Raw genomic sequence first — 22,907 nt, forward strand, 5'->3', positions numbered from 1 at the left:
ATAACGAAGCAGTAGATGAGGAAGAAGTAGTTAAAGAAGAAGAAGATAAGGAAGAAGAAAAAGAAGAAGAGGAAGAAGTTGATGATGAGGATGATGAGCATAAGGATGAAGAAGTAGTTAAGGAAGAAATAGGAGATAAGGAAGAAGATGAAGAAGAAGTTGAGGAAGATGAGGATGATGAAGAAATGTGACTTTTATTTGAAGATGATGATTAATTTAGTAAATTTGCTTTCTAAACTAACTTCCCAGTGGCAAAGTCTTACTGAAGAAAATATGTCGCGACTGGAAAGACTTTAAACGTCTTTTATTGACTTAAATTAAAAAACTAAATGAGTTTTAAACAGCCTGCAGTATAAAAGGAAAATGTTCTAGTCATTTGTAATTTAAAATAGTTATATTATTATATTATAAATAATATAAGTATCAGGAAGCAGTGCTGAGATCTTTTACTTTAGTGGAAAAACAATAAGTTCAGGAGGAACAATAGGTACTTGACTTTTAAATTTAATTTTTTGGGATATCATCTAACATTTAATGTCCTTTAGTTTTGCTATTTAACTTTTTATTCAACAAAAACCACCAACATACTTTCTGTATGTTGAACAAAACTCAAATAAAGATTTTCAGAAAATAAATATCTTCTTTTCATTCTTAAAGAACAAGACTTTCTATAACAAATTAAATAAATAATATTAACAAAACGTAGAAAGCAGGACCTTGGCGTCAGTACTCTCGTCTGAAATGCTTGTTGACCTTGGAGACGGCCACGTAGACGGTGAGGCCCACCACGAAGAACTGCCCCTGCTCCCTCAGCCAGACCAGCTTCATCTTCACCTGGCCGTCGGGTTCCCGGTAGTCCATCAGGAAGTGGTCGCCGCCGTAGTCGAAGGGCCGCGCCTGCCCCGCCGGCGCCGCGCACACGGGCGAGCTGACGCACCAGAAGGGTTCCTGGAACTCGTCCAGCAGCGTCAGCGTCATGATGCAGCAGTTCTAAAGAAAGGAAGACGTCAGGGTGGATGTTGACTCAGTTATCAGGTTTTATTTGCGAAGGACTAAAGATTAAGATTATCTTTGCACCAAATCCAGTTTTTTGAGTTCTTTTAAGTCACATGTTGAGGCCTTGAGGACCAAAGATGGAGGTTTTGTTGTGGACGGACGTACCTCCACGGAGCCCTCCACCGCCTCACTCTTCCAGGGCAGACGGATGCTCCCGGACAGAGACCGGTGCTTGGACAGGTTGGTCCTGTGGATCACCTTCAGCTCCACAAATCCGTGTTTGATCTGAACTGATCACAGCCAAAATTAAAACAACAACAACAGACGAGACTGTTTCCTAAAACGTCAAAACGAATCCTCCAAGAACTAGAACCCAGAGGCTTCATGCTGTGATGCTAACCACCGCTAACGGTTGCTAACAGCCACTTAGATCTGAGCATTCATGGAAATCTACCTGTTTAGTTTTAGAGGTTTAGCCATTAGCATCACCATTAAGATCGCCTTTAGCGTCGCCGTTAGCATCTGCTCCGGAGTCTCTGTTGAGTTCTTTTCTTAACAACCACCAACAACCAGACTGACTGGAATAATCTACAGCATCTAAACCAGAACAGATGCTGGACAAGGACAACTATGCGCCGAGCGGCAACAGGTGCGTCGACAAGCCGGCTGCACGGAAAAAACTAAAGACACAAGAACATCCAGAGTCGTGGCGTTTGTCAGGTTTACCTGCTCGACAGGACAGCTGGCGGAAGTGACCCGACATGATCTCAGTGCAGGTGTTGTGCAGCGTGAAGTGCAGCGTGAAGCCGTGCAGACCGAACTCGGGGTCCGACTCGTCCACAGGCCGAGGGTCGGCGGGTTCAGAGTACGGACTACGGGGACCGAGAGAGGACGGCTGTCATAACTTAGCTAGCTAGCTCTGATGTTAGCATTAAGTTAGCCTTCGACACAAAGTTAGCTCGCTATAGAGACCAAAACATATTTTTCTACCAGGCTGTAGGGGGCTGTGGGGGTGAACTCACTTTTGGAGCCTCTAGTGGACGTTTGAGGAACTGCAGATTTATTTTTATTTCTTCAGCACTTCCCGCGTTAGCTTCACGTTTCAGACGTGGACGTTGCCGGTTGCCTGTAACTCACCAGACTGGAGATCCCAGCAGACTCTTCTCCACCAGCTTGTGGAAGTGAAGACAGACCATGATGAAGGCCAGTCTGGTCTGAGCCTGAACAACATGGAAGAAAAATAATGACGTACACTCAGAAAGTGAAAGTTTAATGCTCGTGACTTATCTGTTAATGGATGAAATTAACATTTATGAGTCTCACAGATGAAGCCCGACACCCAGAACCAACAAACACTAAGATTATTCTCATAGATGTTAACTGTCTATCAGATAAATGCAGCCAGAAATGTTAAATTATGAGAATTATGAAGGGAAACAAACTTACAGACCTTTAGTTTAAGGTATTTATTTAATTAAATGTGTATAAAATAATGAGCGGCTGTTACAGAGCATCATCTGTAGGACACTTACCCTCCAGATGCCGACGATGAAGCCCGGCGACAGAAGCCTCAGCTCCATGACTTTGTCTTTACCGATGAACCAATAGGGAAGAGTCGTCACGTCCAGCTTTAAAATCAGAGAACGCCACTGGTGTCTGGAGGAGGAGGAGGAGGAGGAGGAGGAAGAGGATTCAACTTTACGTCATGTTTCAGAGGAGGTCTGAAGCTGTGAGGTGAAACAGGAAGTGGATGGTACCCCCTGGCCTGGAGGCTCCTCCCCCTCGTGACTCCGTGGAGCTGGATGCTGCTGATGTGATGGTAATCTGGGAACCGGCCGACGCTCCAGCGGACGGCGACGGACGACTCGAAGAAGAACGCCCGGCTCTGCTGCAGCGTGGAAGTCCGACCGCGGCGATCGCTCAGCGTCAGCTCCCAGCTCACATTCAGGTTCCTGGGAAACAAAACAAAAACACCGACAACATTTAGAGTCTGAAAGAGGGAACGATGAAAAGATATGAAACTGATTAATGCATGAAAGAGACCAAGTATAAGAAGGACAGAGTCCAGGAAGGAGGAGAAGAAGAAGAATTATACCCACTTCTCCAGGGACCACTACACCACTGAGGAGGACTCACTCTGATCCTACCTGAGGACTCTCTCTCTCTCTCTGATCCTACCTGAGGACTCTCTCTCTCTCTCTCTCTTATCCTACCTGAGGACTCTCTCTCTCTGTCTCTGATCCTACCTGAGGACTCTCTCTCTCTCTCTCTCTGATCCTACCTGAGGACTCTCTCTCTCTCTCTCTCTGATCCTACCTGAGGACTCTCTCTCTCTCTCTCTCTGATCGTACCTGAGGACTGTCTCTCTCTCTCTGATCCTACCTGAGGACTCTCTCTCTCTCTCTCTCTCTCTCTCTCTCTCTCTGATCCTACCTGAGGACTCTCTCCGTCTGTCTGGGCAGACCGTTGTTGGGGTTGATGACTCTCAGTTCTCTGCGCCACCGGTTCATCTCTGGTCCAGCCATGTACCTCAAGTACTTCTTCTTCCAGTGACACTCCTCCTTCCCCACCTCCTCCACCTCCTCCACCTCCTCCTCATTCTCCTCCTCCACCGACTCTGGCGTCCACGTCCGCCTCCCAAACTCTGACATGAAGATCTTACGCCACAAGCCGCTAGTGTGAAGAAGAAGAACTTCATTCTAGATGAGATGATGGACGCTGCTCTCATTTCTCAAGTTAGTGTCAAACACAGATTAGAGTCGTCGTCCAAAAACTGAAGACGTGATGCTACAGGGATGTGATTTGGTTTATGGCGGACCTTGACTGTAGCCCAACACTGATCGGGATGTCCCGTAGTGATCATGGTATTTATGTTTACTGGCACAAAGCATCAGGGGATCCACTGGTGTACAGGATTCTTTTAACATCCCCTTTTCTGTGACTTACTCGTCGTTAGCTAGCCTGTGGAAGAGCTTGCTAACGTGGCCGACGCAGAACAACGAGGAGACGTCCAGGTACGAGAAGATCTTGGTCAGAATCTCCGACGGCAGACTGAAGGAAGGAGGAAGACAAAACTTTATGAGTCTGTTACGTGAAATTTACACGTCAAATAAATTCATTAAACATCCTGTATTTGTTAGCGTTATTTTATTATTATTATTAATCATTTAATTACTGAATAAAGTCATCAAAAAAATATATTAATTGCATTTTTAAAGCCAAAGCAGTTTATTTATTAAGTTAATTGTTGATTAAGTTCCTTTTTCCGCTAATTATATTTTAAATAGATATTAAACAGATAAAATAATCAGTTACAAATAAATATGAGTGATATTTTTATAAGATATTTGTTTCCTGATAATTTTAGCTAAATTTTTAGCTAACATTGTTGTAGCTTAAGCTAATGCTAACGTTGTTGTTTAGCTAACATTATTTAATTATTTTAAATTAAATAACCGACATAATTAGAAAATGTAATTAGGACATAATTAGTAATAATAATTAACGTTTTACGGATTTTATTATCTATTAGCTAGTTTGTGCTAGCTAAGCTAAGCTAGGTTATCTTACCGTTCTAGTAGGTTTTCTCTGGAAAGTTTAAATTTGGGGAAATTTTCCCTTTTTTCTGGTGTAGTTTCCGGACAGCTGTAATATAACCTGGAAAAATAACAATTATTATTATTTATTTTTATAATTAAATCCATAAATCTACGTCCTCTAAAACAAAACCTCCACCCTGTCACCTGCGCTCATCGCGTCTTTCCTTTGGCCGCTGCTTCTTCTTCTTCCAGCCGCCGTCCACCTGTCCTCTACCCGGACACACCTGTCCTCCGCGCTGACCCGGCTTTCCTCTCCCATGTCCCCGCTGAGCTCTTCCCAGCTGTTTCCTCTCCAAACCCCGCAGGAAACTCTGGAAAAACTCGCCTCTACCGGCCGCCATCACGGAGCCGTTCAAAGCTGCCGCGACCGGAAGTAGCGAGGATACGCCTTCCGGTCAGATCCATCCTTCAGAATAAAAGCAGGCGTTGCGCTGCAATAGCGGAGACAAAGCTCTAGATGGGAGCAGAGTTTTGTCTAAATGGGATTAATTTATCATATTATCTCTTACTGTAGACATTTAAATCACATTTAATATTTGGTTATTAAATGCTTTAACAATAAATACTTCACTTTTTATAAATATCTGCCTCTTAGCTCCACTGATGGAGGCACTAACAGCTGTTTGAAGCTTTCTGTCTGTACAGCCTCTCACTGTGAATCTGTGACGCTTCTCTGCTGCTTTTTAGCAACTTCTTAACATTTAATGATTGATTTTAAGATTTTAAGAGGAACGTGACAGTGGCTTTAACTTTTATTGTTGTTTTTTCTGTTTGAATGATGCATTTACTTCTCAAAAACAACGAAGACGTAAATGTTTCCTCTTCTCTTTCCAGGAAGATGCAGTTATAAACATCTTGTTTTGCAAATTTTCAATAATTAAAACTGCATCTGAATTTAAATATTGAAACATATGAACATGAATCTGTTAAGTCTAGTTCAGGACGTCTCTACATGCGACTGAAAGCTCGGGGTCGAACACACCCAACGATGAACCTATTCATCACTTGACGACGAATGAATCTGGAATTACTTTAACAATCGGAAAAGATGAAAATGCAAAACACTTCCTGCCTCAAAGGCTCAAGTGAAATGTTTGTTGGACTCCAGGGTTTTGTTCTTGACGCCTTTCCAGCATCGTTGTAGTTTCCAGCAACAGGTAAACAGTCTGTGTTTCCATGTTTAGTTACCTGAGCTACAGTCTCTTTGTGTGTGTGTGTGTGTGTGTGTGTGTGTGTGTGTGTGTTACACCAGGATCCTCCTCTCTGTAATTTAACTAAAAGCAGTGAAACCTGAGATCTCTCACACACACACACACACACACGATGACTTAACAAACTTTATTGTCACCTCAACGCTGTCCAGGAGCAGCTCTCAGGGAACCGTCTCCGTCCGTGGCGTAAACACGCTGTCAGTCACTCAACGCTGTTGCTATGGTAACCTGCAGGTAAATATCAATCAGGATATCTGGGTCAGAACATCTCCATGTTCACCGGGCTGCAGTACCGATCAACAGAGAGGTCCAAGGAGAAGGAGAGGAACCAGAGACAAGGTCCTGGACCGAGGATCAACGAGTCTGACCCGTGTGGTTCTGGTTCTGGGAGAAAGGAGTTAGCGGGTCTCAGACCAGTCAGTGCGTCCATGCTGACCTCTGACCTCTGATGGAAGCTCCTACAGTGGACATATTCGTCCACAAGGGAAACTGCTTGATCACAGTAGCTCAGTGGCACTTAAAAAAATACTCTAAAAATAAAATAAAAATCTAACAAAATAAAAAAGTAAAAGATAAAATATAATAATAATCTAGTAAAATAAGACAAAAAATAAAATAAGTAGAAATCTAGTAAAATAAGATAAAAATAAAATATAATAAAAATCTAGTAAAATAAGACAAAAATAAAATATAATAAAAATCTAGTAAAATAAGAAAAATAAAATAAGTAAAAATCTAGTAAAATAAGATAAAAAATAAAATATAATAAAAATCTAGTAAAATAAGATAAAAATAAAATAAGTAAAAATCTAGTAAAATAAGATAAAAATAAAATAAGTAAAAATCTAGTAAAATAAGAAAAATAAAATAAGTAAAAATCTAGTAAAATAGTATGAGCACAAAATTTGCATATGAACAAATGAACAAGAAATAGAGAAGTAAATATTTATTATATATTATTATGTGCACATACTTCATATAAGTTATATATTTTAAACCATGTGAATTAAATTAAATATAATAGTATTAATATTAATACTTCCAGGATATATGATATTACATCTGTATTTTCTTTCAAATCTAATTTAATTCAGAGTTGTTTTAATTTGAACTGTGAAGGAGTGGACAGAGGGATTAGAAAGAGGAGGAGAATACAGAGGAGTAGGAGGAGGAAGAGGAGGAGCTGCAGATGGAGGAAGAGGAGGCGTCCTGCTCGTCTGTGTCCAGAGGAGAGGAGCGGCCGCCATGTTAACCAAGAAGCCCGGAGCCTCGGTCCTCCCGACGGGTGAGCACAGCCTCTGTTGACGGCCGAGCGGCTGCCGAGCCCCGGCCCCGGTGGCGGAGGGACGCCGCCGTTCCTCCGCCTCCGTTGAACCGAATCGCAGTGAGTGATAAGCGGCTGGAAGCCACGGAGGGAGCGGCTGGAGGCTGAGCTAGCTAACTGACAGCCACAGAAACCAGCCTCCTCCTGCTCTGTGTGATCATTAAATTACCTGTAATCTCATCAAGGGGAGAAAACAGATAAATAGACTTAAATAACAACAATAAACATAAACCAGCTGATCGAGGAGCAGCTGATCCTCCTCGGACTGTCTGAGGAGGAAGAGCTGTTTATTTTTAGCGAGCAGACAGAAGTGACAGCGGCAGGAGAAGCCTTTATTCCTCCTTTCTCCCCCCGGTTAAACCTCACAGCTGCTCCCCGGCTCCGTTGTGTTGTTTCCGGACCGTTCTCCGGTGTGTCTCCGGGTTCCGGTTGACACGTTAGCCGTTGTGTTTGTGCGTGTTTTCGGTTGCTGGGTGATTCTTGGCCTCCTGCTCCGACAGACAGAAATAAAGCTCCAGCTCAGACCAGTCAGTCGGTTCCTGTCTGCTCCTTGTAATGATCATTTATTAGCAGCTTCTTAAAAAAACATGCTAATGCTGTTAGCTTCAAATGTAGCTTTGTATTCATATGAATGTGGCTCCTTTAGCTTCGTGTGACGCCGCTAATAGAACTGTAATAACTGTTGAAATGTATATAATGTTTATTATCTTAGAGACAGTGTCATTTAGCATATTAACTAGGTATTAGCATTATATTAGCATTATTATTAGCATAATTAGCTTAGCTCAGTGTCAGTGCTCTCACAGTACAGAAGCAAATAAGCCAAAACAAGGTTCTGTTAGCTGCCATATTAGCCTAAACATGATACATGTAGCTGCCGTGTTAGCAAAATACTATTAGCTGCTATACTAGCCTAAACAGAATAAATACCATTAGCTGCAATGTTAGCCTAACGAGATACTGTTAGCTGCTATATTAAACTAAACATGATAAATGTAAGCTGCAATGGTAGCAAATTGCCATTAGCTGCAATGTTAGCCTAAACTAGATACTGTTAGCTGCAGCATTAGTCTGTTAGCTAAAACATTAGCCTGAACAAGATACCGTTAGCTGCTGTGTTAGCCTGAATAAAACACTGTTGGCTGCTATATTAGCCTAAGCACAATAAACGTACGCTGCCATGTAAGCAAAATACCATTAGCTGCAATGTTAGCCTAACAAAGCTATGTTTAGCTACCATATTAGGCTAAACTTGAAAAATGTAAGTTGCTACGTCAGCAAAATCCAAACACCCTTAGCTGCCACGTTAGCCTAAAAAGATACTGTTAGTTTCTGTGTAATCTTGAAGAACATGCTATTAGTTGCTACATTAGCCTGAATAAGATAATATTAGCTGCTGGTTTAGCTTAAACAAACTACGATTAGCTGTTATATTAGCCTAAACTTGACAAGTGTAAGCTGCTATGTTAGCAAAATTCTAATACCGTTGGCAGCAACGTTAGCCTAAAAAAGATACCGTTATGTTTGTTGTGTTAGCCTAAACAAGCTACTTTGAGCTGCTATATTAGCCTAAACTTGACAAATGTACGCTGCTATGCTAGCAAAATCCAAACATCATTAGCTGCAGCATTATTCTAAACCAGACATTAGCTAAGATTCTGTTAGCTCCGACATTAGCTAATTTATGATAATTAGCTGCTACATTAGCTGTTATATTAGCTACTGTAAACTTTAATTTTTTTATTCCACATCGTTAAGACATGTAACCATGGTGACTGTCAGAACATGTTTGCTACATGTAAACCCAGGCTCTATATAATCGTGTCGTTATTCTAATGACGCTAGCTGCTACCACCGGCTAACCTGCTCAGTATCATCAGAGGTTTTGTTGTTGTTGTAAACACAGGAGCCGGAGGCAGCAGTGTTGTTACTGATCAAGCATTCGTACATTGCTGTGTGTTGTTAAAAGTTGCTCCAACACCAGCAACCAGCCAGATGTGTTGAATCAATGCAATTTACAGATTATTACTGTGTTTACAAATAGCTTCATGGTCACTGTTAGCTCACAGCCAGTTAGCTACGGTATGTCATGTGGATCAGATAGTACTATTTGCCTCCATTGTCAGTGAGCAATATTTTTTAATTTGACAAGAACATAATAGATTATATAAATATATATAAGTGTGGACTGAGTCAGAGTTTTCTCCTGCAGACTGTTTGTGCTGCCTCAGGCTGCGCTTCCAGTTTTGTTCCACTTTCTGACCCAGTTTCACACCAACAACGTCAAGCCCAGGCTTCACACTCATGTGGCCGTGTTGACAAAACAATGCAGACGAGTTAAATTGTGCTTTTATGAGGGGTTGTTTTCAACATTTCGGTCTGAGGTTCATATCAGCTGCTTCTGTTGGAGTTGTTGTGTTAGCCCAAACGAGCTCCTGCTAGCTGCTATATTAGCTTCAAGATAAGATAAGATAAGCTGCTATCTTAGTGAAATCACCTGTTATTGTTGAGAATACCAGACGGTGGAAACAGTTCAAATGGTCGACAGTGTAGAGCTGCAGCTATTTTTACGTACTGATTATAGGATTAGTTTTGGTTTTTAATTGATTTTCTTAGCTTGTTGTTAGCCTAGTAGCATGATTCACACAGTTGTGGTTTCGCTCGTCGTCAGTCTGCTACTGGTTTCCTGAATCGATTCGATTCCGATTCACAAGATCCCGAGTCGACTCAATGTCAACCTTTATTATTTTCCTTAATTATGAAAGAGATTTCCACCAAACTAACGTCATCGTTGGTTCCTGAGGTTTGTGGCGTCTCCTCCATCCTCTAGTTTCTCATCTTTCACGAGTCTTTGTTTTTGTCCAGCTCTTCTCCGTCGTCAGACTTTTTAAATCCAATCAGCTTCCAGTCCTGGCGCAGCTTTTATCGCGTTCGGAACATGCAGACTTATCTCGTTGCCGAGTCCCGCGTCAAGATTTCTAACGCGAGGAGGCTGGAAGTGACATATGTTTACAAGAAGAAACCATTGTGAATATGGTGGTGGGAACTTGGGCTGGGTTAAAAAAAACAAAGCTCTGATACGGCTTCATAAAAGCCTCTGATGGATTCTTTAAAATGTAGGTCACTTCCTGTTTGTCCTTTTTAGTAAATATCGCTGCATGACTGGTTTTCCAGATCACACACCGTGATTAGATCCAAGAGATCCAGAACACGACGGAAGAAAATTGTTTTCGAGACAAACAGAAGTGTCTTAAGATGAACTGAATCAAATCAAATCTCTGTGAAGCGGAATCGATTCAGGAACTCAGTGATGACAACTCGCCCAAGTAGGAACCAAAGACGTGGACGTGTTCTTCCTTCTGGTCAACGTTTAGGGAACGCTGTGTTTGTGTCGTATGTTGAGATTAGTTCAGCTCGGCCTAAATCACGACGTTCATGGTCTCTGGTCGACATTTGTTTCTGGTCTCTAGTGTAAATTTTGAGGGAAGCCGATATGTTTCTGCAGAGCCGTGACTCTTCTCTGGAGTAATGATGAAATGACTGGCTCTATTTTTAGTTGTGATAAAACGCCGCTGAAACACAACCAGGGTCCTCTCTCACGCTCCAGCAGATTATTTTCAGACCTGGAGGCCGGTTTGTAGAAACCTCCGTTGGTGTCTGCGAAGCCTCCGGAGGTGATTTGTGTACAGTGGCCTGGGAGGGACAGAAATAAAGCGCTCCGACGTCCAGGTCGCCGTCTGAACTTTCTTTCATAACCAAACACCTCAGCGAGTTTGCGGCAGCGCCGAGCGACGCGGCTCTGAACGCGCTTGCGCTCGTGTTGCCGCAGGTTTTCCCACTCGTCCTGTCGAGCTACATGCCGAGCGTGCTCGCCGCCGCTCTGGCATTTCCAGCCCGGTGTCGGGTTCACATTCAGAGTCAGGGCATCTGTCGAGTAAGAGGGACTGTATGAACCGGTTTACTGAAGGACAGGAAGGAGGGATGGAAGGGTTAATAGATGGATGATAGATAGATGGTTTAATGGGTGCATGAATGGGTGAATAGATGAAGAGATGGATAGATAAACAGAGAACAGAAGGATGGATGGATGGATGGATGGGTTAATGGGTCCATGGATGGGCGAATAGATGGACAGATGGATGGGTTAATGGATGGATGGGTGGATGAGTGAATGGATGATAGATTGGTAGACGGATAGATGGTGAATAGATAAACGGATGGATAGAAGGCACATTAACGTGGTTTAAAATGATTTTCACTGTGTCTCTATTGTCCAGTAAAAGTTATTTTATTTCTATTTCCTGAAAGTAAAAACAACACACCAACTATTTCTGTTGTTATTAAGAGCCTGTAGAAAGAAAACTGTTTAAAATATGTTTTTTATTTTGTCTTTCAAGTGTTGATTTGTCTCAAATGTTAACTCTATCGTCTGAGGGTCTGGACGCTTTAATGTGACGATGAGTCAATGAGCCGATCGTCTCGGTGTCTTCGTCCAGCTCTGAGTGCTGATGTATTGATCACCTCTGACGCCACGAATCAGACTCTGATCATGTCCTCTGCTTCGGTCGGATCACGGAGCTGCATCAGCGCTCGTGTTGTATCACAGTCAACGTTTGACGGACTTTGTCGGCCCGCAGCTCGTCTCTCGGTCTCGTCCTGATTAGCTGGATTACAGCAGCGTTCAGATTAGAGACCATCTGTCTTCTTCAGCCTGCGGGACGCTGGAAACGTCCCCCGCCTATAAATCTTTCACGGTGTGAAGTTGTTCTGGAGTCTCTCCGTTGGGAACTGATCGGATCGTTTGGGCGTTGATGGACAGTAACACTTCAGTGATCTGTAATTATTATTAATTATTACTGTCTGAGCAGACAAAACTTCGGTCAAAGTCCGACTCTATCTCAGTTCAGTTGGAACAGTCCTGACCTCTGACCTGTGACGTCTACGTGTAGCTGCTGCTGCTGCTGTTGTTTTTGTGTTTATGTTAAAGGAGGTGAACCTGTAGAGAGAGGTAGGCAGTGTATTGAGGATTATCAGGCTATATTAAAGCCTTCATCCTCCTTAGACGTCAGCCTGGGTCAGTTCAGACCACGAGGCTGGTACAGGCTGTTTGTTACTGGCCTACTGAAAACCTTTCTTCACACCTACGGTCAGTTCAGGATCACCAGTGAACTTAGCCCTCGTGTCAATGTGACAGCAAACATGGAAACTCCACATCCCAGTAGGCTACAACCTTCATGCTGCGATGCTAACCACTGCTAAAGGATGCTAACAGACACTTAGAGCAGGATGTTTATGGAAATCTACCTGGTTTTAGTTTTAGAGGTCTATATGAGCAGAAACAAAACAGCTGACATGCTAGCCATTAGCATAAGCATCATCAGTAGTGCCTCCATTAGCATCACCAGTGTCACCGTTTGGTCGCCGTCAGTGTCGCCGTCAGCTAGCCTGAACCTGTCCCATCCCAGCTCAGAAGGTGCTTTGTTTTAAAATGTTAAATGTCGTAAAGAAAACAAACTAATCTCTTCTCCGTCTCTTCTTCAGGCAAAGTGGGCGAGCCGGTCTACTCTCCTGGTCACAGCGGCTCTCAGACGACGTCACCCGTCGCCCTGCCGCCGCTTCGCAACAACAATCACAACCCCTTAACGGTACGAACGCTAACGGCAGCACTAAATGTCTGGCTCTTAGATACAAACTACAACTCCCAGGGTGCATTTCAATAGGCAACGTCCAATCCATAAAACAAAGCTGAAACAAAGACAAAGCTGGACGTGTAGAGTTTCTTGAAGACGCTTCATCCAAGTCTTCAGCTCTAAACGACGGGTGGGGGGTTGAACTGAAGGGTCTACTTGGAGCAGTTCCCAACAGAGAGTCTCCAGAACAACTTTCCACCACAAAACAAAAATGTTACGGGTGGGAAAGTTCCTCTCTGACGTGGCAGTATCATGAGTGGAATGTGGCCTCCATTAACACATCTGTGCTGTAGATAGATAGCTGTAAATTGTCCCCCATAAAAAAAAAAGCTCTGTTGGGTTGAATTCTCCTGGAGTAACTTGAATTTTGGTCCAAACAATATAATTTCTTCAAGCGTAAAGATTAGGGCTCATTCTCAGACTTTTCTTTTGTTTAGCCGTTTTCTGAACGCTCTCATTAGAAACATCTTGAGACTAGTTTTGCATGACTCGTCTCGTTGGATTATGCAACGAGATTAGCCGACGTACGAGGGAGATCCAGAACATGACAGAAGCTCCAACTCGGAGAGCAGCGTCAGACCTGAAAGCCGATAGGATTTAAAGAAGGTATGACGACAGAGGAGAGCTGGACGAACGCAACGAGAAACACCACAAACCTCTGGGACCAATGACAACACACTCTTTGGGCTGATCAGGAGAGTTAAACTTATTTGTCAGCATTTGTCCTGAAGGAAATTAAACTTCTAGCAGTTAGCGTGCTAGCGTGCTGTTAGCCTGCTGCGAAGCAACGAGCCTGGGCAGCAGTTTTGTGGAACAGTCAGCTGTAGACAAGAAGCTAATAATAGCCTCCAGCCCTGGGATGCTTTAAACAGCTGATTGGTTTATAGGCTGGCGTGAAGGACACACACACAGCTAATGGTATAAAGGAACCGGTGCAGCATTCATTTGCTCCCTACCCTGGAGTGGAATAATTCCCTTTTATTGTACCTCCACTGCTGTTAGCATTAGCAGGGGTTCCTGTTGTACATTAGCCGAGGCTGCCATCAAATATTAATATTAAACTACAGGAAAATCAGAGGCACATTTTACAACCTCTCCAGGAGAATTAGTCATAAATTTTCCAGTGCTGATAATTGCACCTGGACATTGGTCAGCAGAGCTAATAAGTGTTTGATAAGTTACTGCCAAGTTATCGTAAGATGGGATCAATGTGCCGATGAAGCAACAAATCTGATGAGAAGAAAATGCTGACATACGTTGTAGAAGACATAAGGACATAAGACATAAGGTGACAGTAGTCAGAGCTGTTAGCTGGGAGGCTAGGAAGCTAGAAGAAACTACTGTTAGTTGGGTAGTTAGGATGCTAGGAGAGGTTACTGTTATCTGGGAGGCTACAAATCTAGGAGAAGCTACTATTAGCTGAGAGACTAGGGAGCTAGAAAGAGTTATAAACCGTCGTACAGAGCTGCAGCACAAAACTACAACTCCCAGGGTGCCTTTCAGCTGTAAACATCCACATATGAAGCCAGGGTAGAGCTAAACATCTCATCTTTCCAAATAATACAACTTAAACAAGGGTAACTAGACTTGTAGGGATTTAGCTTAGTTTAAAAACTGAGCGAGGAATCATCAGGGGATCATCAACACTGAGTTACTCCCATGTGTCACTGTAACATAATCAAACTGTCAAATCCTAATATAATTGTAATTTCTACCCTCAAACCAATCCAACATCTTGGCTTCAGGATTTAACGCTCAATAAGGACGTCATGGTCTCACGCCGTTGGTTATACACAAGAGTTTTGTCCCCAGTAATAACACTGAGAGAACACACACACACACACCCACGTGTCTGAGCGGCTCGGTTCAAAGACCGGCGACAACACAATAAAAGTGTGTGTTCTTGTGAAACGGCCAATGAGCCGACGCTATAAAACGAAATGAAACCAAAGCACGGCAGCCAGGTCTGCGTTTGTTCTCGTTTACATTACGTTGGTGGGACCAGACTCTCATCGTGGGGCCATTTATTGTGCCCCCCCCCCCCCCCCCCCCCCCCCCCCCCCAAAGATTTTTGAGGGTCAAAACCCGTCAGGACTTGGGTTTTAGGTTAAAGGTTATAATTAGGGTTACATCAATGGAAGGTCCCCACAACGATAGGGACGACCGAAACCAAACTGCACCTGTGTTATATGAAAGGACCCAGGTGTGCTGGTCGCCGCGGCAACGAGGAGTGACTCACCGAGCGAGAGACAATGACACAGAGAGAGACAGAGAGAGGCCCATTAATTAGGCTGTTTCAAGGGAATCATTTACTAATTTGTTTTGCGTTCGTTATCTGGATTTTCACGTGGCTCCACATGATGGATTATATTTAGATCAGGTGGCAGGTAGGACACAAGAGAAGAGAGACCGACATTTATTGGTTTCAACTTGTGTTCAATCATTATTATGACACATCTGGATACGATATCCACGAATGGAGATTCAAACCAAAGTGCAAAGTACCAAGTTGAAGTTATTCCAACAACAGCCGAGAACAAATGGGAGAAACAGCTATAACTGATTGAAATGTTCACCTGAAGGAAACATTGTCCAGCGTTTGGGTTCCTACCACCTAATTCACCGTGAACCTAGATGAAGCAGTAGTGTGTCAAATAGAAGGGGAGCGAGCTCCGTCCTGGCAATATTTTTATGTTCTGCTTGTTTCACTCGGAAAGGCAACCAGAGCCGGGAACGTCAACTAGAGACCAACAGCTACAAAAAGATGGACGACCAGACAATCGCTCCATATGTGGACAAGACTTTAGTTACAGCCCCTAAGTCCCTCAGCTGATCTGGTGTCTTTGCTTCCCATCAGGGAGGCTCTAAAGCCGCCATGTCGGACGGCGTCCAGCTGTCGTCGCAGTCGCAGGTCCACGTCACCCAGCTGTACGAGGAGAACACCCACAAGCGTCCGGTCCTGACCTCCCAGCCCAACGGCCTGGCTCCTCTCAGCTCCACCCGGCCGGGCCTGCCGCTGCCGGACCGACAGACCACGGCGCCGGACCCCGCCCACCACTGCCGCCAGAGCAGCGCTGCCTCCAACAAGTCCGTGGATGGCAAGCCGAAGCCCACGCCCCTGACGCCGGATCAGGCCATGAAGCAGTTCATGTCCAAACTGTCCTCGTTCGAACATCATGAGGTGTTCAACTACCCAGAGGGTGAGTCGGACTTCAACATACAACAAACCAGAATAATGAATGAATAACTAATCATGAATTAACTGTGATTTTTCTCCTCAGTGTATTTTGTTGGTCAGAACGCTAAGAAAAGGTCAGGGGTCATAGGAGGAGCCAACAACGGCGGCTATGACGATGATCAGGGGTCCTACATCCACGTCCCACATGACCACATCGCCTACCGCTATGAAGTCCTCAAGGTCATTGGCAAGGGCAGCTTTGGACAGGTACGACCAACGTTACGTCTGAAACTTTAATGACATTCTGAGTGGGGATGTCCTGATTGGTATCGGGGCCCGGTATCGCTGAGGAGCAATCTAAGGACCAAAATCAATTCTGGAACGATTTTTGAATATTTATTACATCAAACATCTGCTGCTTGGTTTCTATGTGACATAAAATGTCTCTTAGAAGTTCACAAGAAACTATGGGATGTCTTCTTTACGGACTTTATGTATTTACATAATAAATGTAGTTCTGAGGCCACAGACAAAATCAAAATCAATATTTTCTCTACTTCCTGTGAGAGGTTTCTTATTATTAAGTTGTAGTTTATTTGAAACCATATCGTGGTGAACACCATCTGGTCTAATGGATGAAACATTAATGAGAGCATCGTGTTCCCCGTCCCGCAGGTGGTGAAGGCCTTCGACCACAAGTGTCAGGCCCACGTGGCTCTGAAGATGGTCCGCAACGAGAAGCGCTTCCACCGGCAGGCGGCCGAGGAGATCCGCATCCTGGAGCACCTGAGGAAGCAGGACAAGGACTCCAACATGAACGTCATCCACATGCTGGAGAACTTCACCTTCCGAAACCACATCTGCATGACCTTCGAGCTGCTCAGCATGAACCTTTACGAGCTCATCAAGAAGAACAAGTTCCAGGGCTTCAGCCTCCCGCTGGTCAGGAAGTTCGCCCACTCCATCCTGCAGTGTCTGGACTCGCTGCACAAAAACCGCATCATCCACTGCGACCTCAAGCCTGAGAACATTTTACTCAAGCAGCAGGGACGCAGCGGCATCAAGGTCAGACACGGTCGCGTAGAAAGCAGCACCATCCACTCATTTAAACACCAATAAAACTTTTATTATTTCCTTCTCTAGGTCATAGATTTTGGTTCCAGCTGTTACGAACATCAGAGAGTTTACACCTACATCCAGTCCAGGTTCTACCGAGCACCAGAGGTTATTCTGGGTAAGCACATCTAATTTATTTTGCATCCTAATACCACAGATCTAGTGAGTTGTACAGACAGTACAGAATATGACTCCCAAAACCTTTAAATGAGTATAAAAATGGTCACAGCATCATTAATGGTGGATAAAAGGTTTCTAGTGTTTGCAACCATTGGGTGCCTAAAAAGTAGAAAAAGACTCCATCAGTGTAAAGATTAGAAAATGTTCAGTGGATGATTTGATTCTGACCAGTCAACCTTTGCCTTGTCCCTCAGGCTCCAGGTATGGAATGCCAATCGACATGTGGTCTCTGGGCTGCATCCTGGCCGAGCTACTGACCGGTTACCCCCTGTTACCAGGTGAAGACGAGGCCGACCAGCTGGCCTGCATAATCGAACTACTGGGCATGCCCAGCCAGAAGCTTCTCGATGCCTCCAAGCGAGCGAAAAACTTTGTGTCGTCCAAAGGCTACCCGCGGTACTGCACCGTCACCACCTTGCCCGACGGCACCACGGTGCTGAATGGCGGTCGGTCCCGTCGAGGAAAGGTGCGCGGCCCGCCGGGCAGCAAGGACTGGAGCACGGCGCTGAAGGGCTGCGACGACCCGCTCTTTCTGGACTTCCTCAAACAGTGTCTGGAGTGGGACCCGGCGCTCAGGATGACGCCGAGCCAGGCACTGCGCCACCTGTGGCTGAGGAGGCGACTGCCCAAGCCGCCAACAGGAACCACCACAGGTGAAAAGACCTCCTCGTCCAAGCGGGGCACCACCACCACCGACGGCACCATCACCTCCATCTCAAAACTAGCCACCACCTCCTCAACCACCACATCCTCCTCCTCCAAAACTAGAACTAACTTAGCAGCAATCACTGACGCCAACGGAAACATCCAGCCTAGGACAGTACTGCCCAAACTGGTCAGTTGAGATTGAATGCACCCCACTCGCTGTGGCCAGAAATGAAGGCTGTGCTCGCGAGCAACCAGCTGGAACTGAGTAAAACTGGTTTGTCCAGTTTGGGAGAGCATTTGTTGTTTTTTTCCAGCGTTGTTGGGGTGCGTTCAGGATGGATACAGCCATGAAACTAATTGTTTTTAATGTTAAATTGTGCAGAGTGGCCAGGCTGGGATATAAGCCGAGCTGAAGGAAACCTGTTTGGTAAAGTGGGGTGCGTTCAGACGCCTCAAAGTCTCAGTCCTGTCTGAAAAGACATGTTTTACATTTTTGAGCAGCAGGACAGGAAGTAGCCACGTGTTTGAACCGAGCGTGGCGCTGCTCAGACAATCAGAACACGTCTCACCACTCTGTAGCTCCATACTCACATCAAACACATCAAACACATGGTGCTGATGGAGGGAACAAGGCTTCTTTTTAAATATTTTCCGCACAGAATCTACTGAGCTTGATGAATCGATTAGACGCCAAAAAAATGATAGGACTTCAGTCTTACAAGGTTATATCTAGAGCAAACCGACGTTTACCGGACGAGTGAGTCTGATATATCCTTATAATACTAAAGCAGCGACGAACTTGCTCGTTTTCGTTTCATATCTCTATGAAAGTTCTAAACTCTGAGTTGCATTTGAGTTTGGGGGACGTTGGAGGGCATTTGTCAATATTTCTGACTTGAATAACACAAAGATCCCAGAACCCCGACGACTGAACCATCTACCTGTTAGCTGGCTAACCTTCTTAGCTAGCATTTGTTTTACAGTGTGTGGCTAGCCTTTGCTATCATGCTAGCATAGTGCCTGTCAGCTGGCTAATTGTTAAACGGCACTGGTTAGTTATTAGACAGCTATCTGTTTATGATTAGCTGTCACGTTTCTACCTATTTACCATGTAACTGGCTAGCAGTTAGCCTAGCAAACTTTTATATCAGTCAGCTAGCTACAGCTGGCTCACTGTTTGCCTTTTTTGGCAGTCTGGTGGCTAGCCTTAGCCTCTTTTAGCCATAGCTTTGTTAGCTCTCCACTGCCCAGCCTTACAAAGCACAGACAGAATGACAAAGTGATTTTAGTTTCTACAATCTAATGTTTTAATGTTTTTTTGTTTGTTTTTTTAGGGTTAGTTGAGCAACTAAACAGATGAAGGACAAGAGATACCTGGAAAGAAGGATGTTTAAGTTAACAAGCACCATTTTGTTCCCTTTTTAATTAACCACATCGGATTAATAAGGGCGCAAAATGGCCATTAAAGGAGCAGTGAACACAGAGAAGGTGGACTGAAGGTGGTTTTATGGAGAAGTTATAAACAATATTAAAAACAAAGGGCTCTGAAATTATACAAAAAAAGTCTGAATGAAAGAAAACAGCCATTTTAAATAATGACTTTCATCAAAACAGCAGTCACTGTTGAGGCAGATGCCAGAATAATGTCTCTAAATGAAGAAGTATTTGTTTTGGTAGTTGTTAAATAGTTTAATGTTTTTTTTTTTACTTCTGGCTTTTATGAAAACACAATATTAGGAGGTCAGCTGTTATCAAGTCAATATATAAAAACATTTCGGTGCTAATTTGAGACGTATACAAAGTTGAGATTTGACCTCAAAGGTTCAAAGTTAAATTTAGCCGTCTACATTGGGTTGAAAGAGATTTTAACAGGTCCGTCTTTCCTCCCATTGCCTAAAATAATAGATTAATCCTTTTCAGTAACACCAGCAACTGTACAGCCAATGAGAATTTGGTTGGTATTGAGTGTACTGAGCAACCGGTTGACCAGGAGAGACAGCTCTAGAGATTTGGGAGACGTAAACATAATCTCCAGGTTGTCATGGTTTTCCTCAAAATAATAAAACCTTAAAATAATTAAGGCTCCAGAAAGATAAAAAAAAACTATCATTTAAAAGGGGCTCAGTCACACCAGTCTGTTGGGCTAGTTGAGCAGGTGTTTGTGATGCTTCAAATCTTAACAGAATTTACCAGAAATAACAAAGTGCTTGTTTTTTCTGCTACTGTTGCCTGAACAGTAAATCAACAAACGGCGACACCAGTCCTCCGGTCAGGTTGTATTAAACCAAGAGGCTTAAACAATGTCAACAATCAAGACTGGCTGATGCGTGAGTCACACTGAACTGGTTTTGGACTTTGTTTTGCGCTAGTGTTTAGCTAACATTCTTAGCTAATGAGGCTTTTCATGCTGCCTTCAAATTGATCTTAAGTTAAGATGCGGCAGGTCGTGTACACAAATTCTTCGGCATTCTGGTTGTAGCATTGGCTTTAAGTTGTGAGAACATCGCAGCGGTTAGCAAGCTAGGATGCGGCTAACTTAATGTAGGAAAAGTAAAAACATCAACATTTTCCTCAGACAAGTTAAAACAACTAAACTTTATACGACTAAATGGTCATTCATATCGAGTTTACTCAAGATAAACGCCTACTTTATCATGCTAGCATAGTGTCTGTTACTAGTAAAAACATATCTGTGTTTAGCTTAAGAAGCTAACCGGCTATTTCAGCACAGTAGTGTCCTAGCTCGTGTCTGGCACGAACTATTTGCTCTCTTCCTGTTGTGACTGGGCTCCTATTACCGTTCAAATAACGCTGAATTATTTATTCGTTAGCAAACTCTACCAGAGCTAAATTATAGGAAATAGCTACGATGGCGTGTAGAAGAAGTAATTTCACATCTGTGATCAAACTGATTCAGTATTGGAACGTGGATTTATGGGTGTGATCAGGGAGAGGCTGGGGTCGATGGACGGGTCGTGAGAAGATGCTTTTTATTTATTTGCTACACTTTAATATTTATTAATCTAAGCTACATATTTACTATGATGTGCAGTTCATACTGTATACTTGAACGTGTGTGTGTGTGTTGTATGTCACAGTGTGTATGTATGTGTGTGTGTGTGCAATAAGGACGTCATGAGAGGTTTTCTTAAAGCTTTTTTCCCTTCACAAATCAAACACACATATTTATATGAAAAGACGCAAAAACTGAATCTGAACGCACTCTGAAAATGGAGTCCTGTTTGGGAGGAAGAGGAGGAAGAGGAGGAGGAGGAGAAGGAGGAAGACTTATCCCATGATTGGCCGCGAGCGCCGTCGGCCTTTGGGATGTAACGTAGCGCGGGATTAAACGACGGACAGAAGGAACTGACGATGACACTACCTGCTCCGCCCATCTCAGGGGAAGCTCCGCCCCCTCTCAGAGGAGGAGGAAGAGGAAGTGGAAATGGGGAGTGGGAGGTCCTCTCTGATGTTTTTGTTTGTTCTGAGGATTTGATTGGTTTGGTTGTTTGTTTTTTAATTTTTTAAAACATTTTTTTAGTGAGACGGAGAGCTGAGAGTCGTAACTTTGTGCCTTCAGTATCTCATCGCCATGCCACGCCCCCACCCAACACACACACACACACACACACACACATATATTTCAGTGGCGATGGATGTCATGGCAACAGTAGTCACTTAATACATTTAACAGTCAGGAAGTCATCTAGTATCCTCTGGTGCAGTTAAAGCCGACTGGCTCCTGGTTTTGTTTCAGCAAAGCCCAAAGACGCCAACATGAACCCGCGTTAACCTTTGACCTCAAACGGCAGACGCAGGTCGACCGACACACCCCAACCTGAACAGACCAGAGCGTGCGGTTTTAGGATTTTAATTTAATGTGATCGAGCAGCCGCCAAAGGAAAAAACAAGAAAACTAAACTTAATCATAAGCTGCAAAGACAAAACTGTCACGATACCACAACGTTCATTTGGATTCTGAACGTAGCAGTGCCACGTAAAGGCTCTTCAGAATCTTCTACATTTCTTAAAAAAGAGAAACCAATCAAACTCATGAAACAGAAATATTATACTTGTTTGTCAGTTACATAAATGTGAGTTGGTAATCTCAAGGTCAAATTAGAGTCCATCTGCTCAGAAGTGTTTTCAGTCAGTGTAATGAGACTCAGGTGTCGGTCAGTTCCTCCTTTTGAACAAACAGAGGACGACTGTTTCTGTTTATGAATGTTTAGGAACGGCCAAGTCAAAGTCCTGACCTTAATCCAATAGAAATGTTGTGGAAGGACCTGAAGCAAGCAGTTGATGTGAGGAAACCCACCAACATCTCAGAACTGAAGCAATGGAGCTAACATTCCTCCAAGCTGCTGTAGACGACGGATCAGCAGTTACCAGAAACATTTAGTTACAAGGAGGTCACAGCAGATACTGGAAACAAGGGTTAACTTACTCACAGATGTGTAATATTGGCTCATTTTGTAAAATATTTCTGTTTCGTTGGTTTGATGTGGTTCTCTTTATCTACTTTCAGGACTTGTTAGACTTTTTTTTGGACAGTTTTGAGTCATTTTTCTGCAGAAATCTAAAACTTCTGAGGGGTACACTGTGTGTAGGTGCTCCCTCCAACGTAGGACCAATTCGGTTCGGTTTCATGAACCTAATTTATAACAAATGCATCTGGACCTTGATCTTTTAACCTATTTTATTCGTCTTTCCCGCTTTGTTACTGTTCTTGGTAGAACTGGGCGTCCGTCGTGTTTACCGAGCCAGCTGAACAGGCCGATGCACCAGCCACAGACTGTAGCTTTAAACTGATCAGCACTGACATCTACACTTGTTTGTGTGTTTGTTTGTGTGTGTGTGTGTGTGTCATAAAGGGGGAGGGTTGTACAACATGGCTGCACAATGTACAGACACATATCAGCCAACTGTCGCCTTGGGACAGATGTCTGATAGCGACAGGGCTAA

The 22,907-nt window shown here is 43.7% G+C and overlaps 2 protein-coding genes across 3 annotated transcripts; one reads left to right on the forward strand and one right to left on the reverse strand.

Moving 5' to 3' along the window:
* Positions 1-690: 690 nt before the first annotated feature.
* On the reverse strand, positions 691-4,936 carry LOC311508609 (F-box only protein 15-like; the record flags this gene model as incomplete). Of its 2 annotated transcripts, XM_084573449.1 has the most annotated exons (10): positions 691-990; positions 1,162-1,286; positions 1,723-1,868; positions 2,134-2,216; positions 2,529-2,652; positions 2,754-2,948; positions 3,430-3,669; positions 3,943-4,047; positions 4,567-4,653; positions 4,740-4,936. In XM_084573449.1, the coding sequence occupies 10 exons, from the start codon at positions 4,934-4,936 to the stop codon at positions 724-726; spliced, it is 1,569 nt and encodes a 522-aa protein (XP_084429575.1). In that variant the 3' UTR covers positions 691-723. The 2 variants fall into 2 exon arrangements, with proteins under 2 accessions (XP_084429575.1, XP_084429574.1); XM_084573448.1 differs by lacking the exon at positions 3,430-3,669.
* Positions 4,937-6,995: 2,059 nt separating this feature from the next.
* Positions 6,996-21,488, forward strand: dyrk2 (dual-specificity tyrosine-(Y)-phosphorylation regulated kinase 2; the record flags this gene model as incomplete). Its single annotated transcript, XM_084573711.1, is given in 8 exon segments — positions 6,996-7,023; positions 7,026-7,091; positions 12,672-12,775; positions 15,678-16,020; positions 16,102-16,265; positions 16,674-17,063; positions 17,142-17,232; positions 17,489-21,488. Coding segments are annotated over 8 exon segments (1,836 nt in total). The 3' UTR covers positions 18,139-21,488.
* Between the last annotated feature and the right edge of the window lie 1,419 nt (positions 21,489-22,907).

Source organism: Chelon labrosus, assembly GCF_963514085.1.
Source record: "Chelon labrosus genome assembly, chromosome: 23".
NCBI lineage: Eukaryota > Metazoa > Chordata > Actinopteri > Mugiliformes > Mugilidae > Chelon > Chelon labrosus.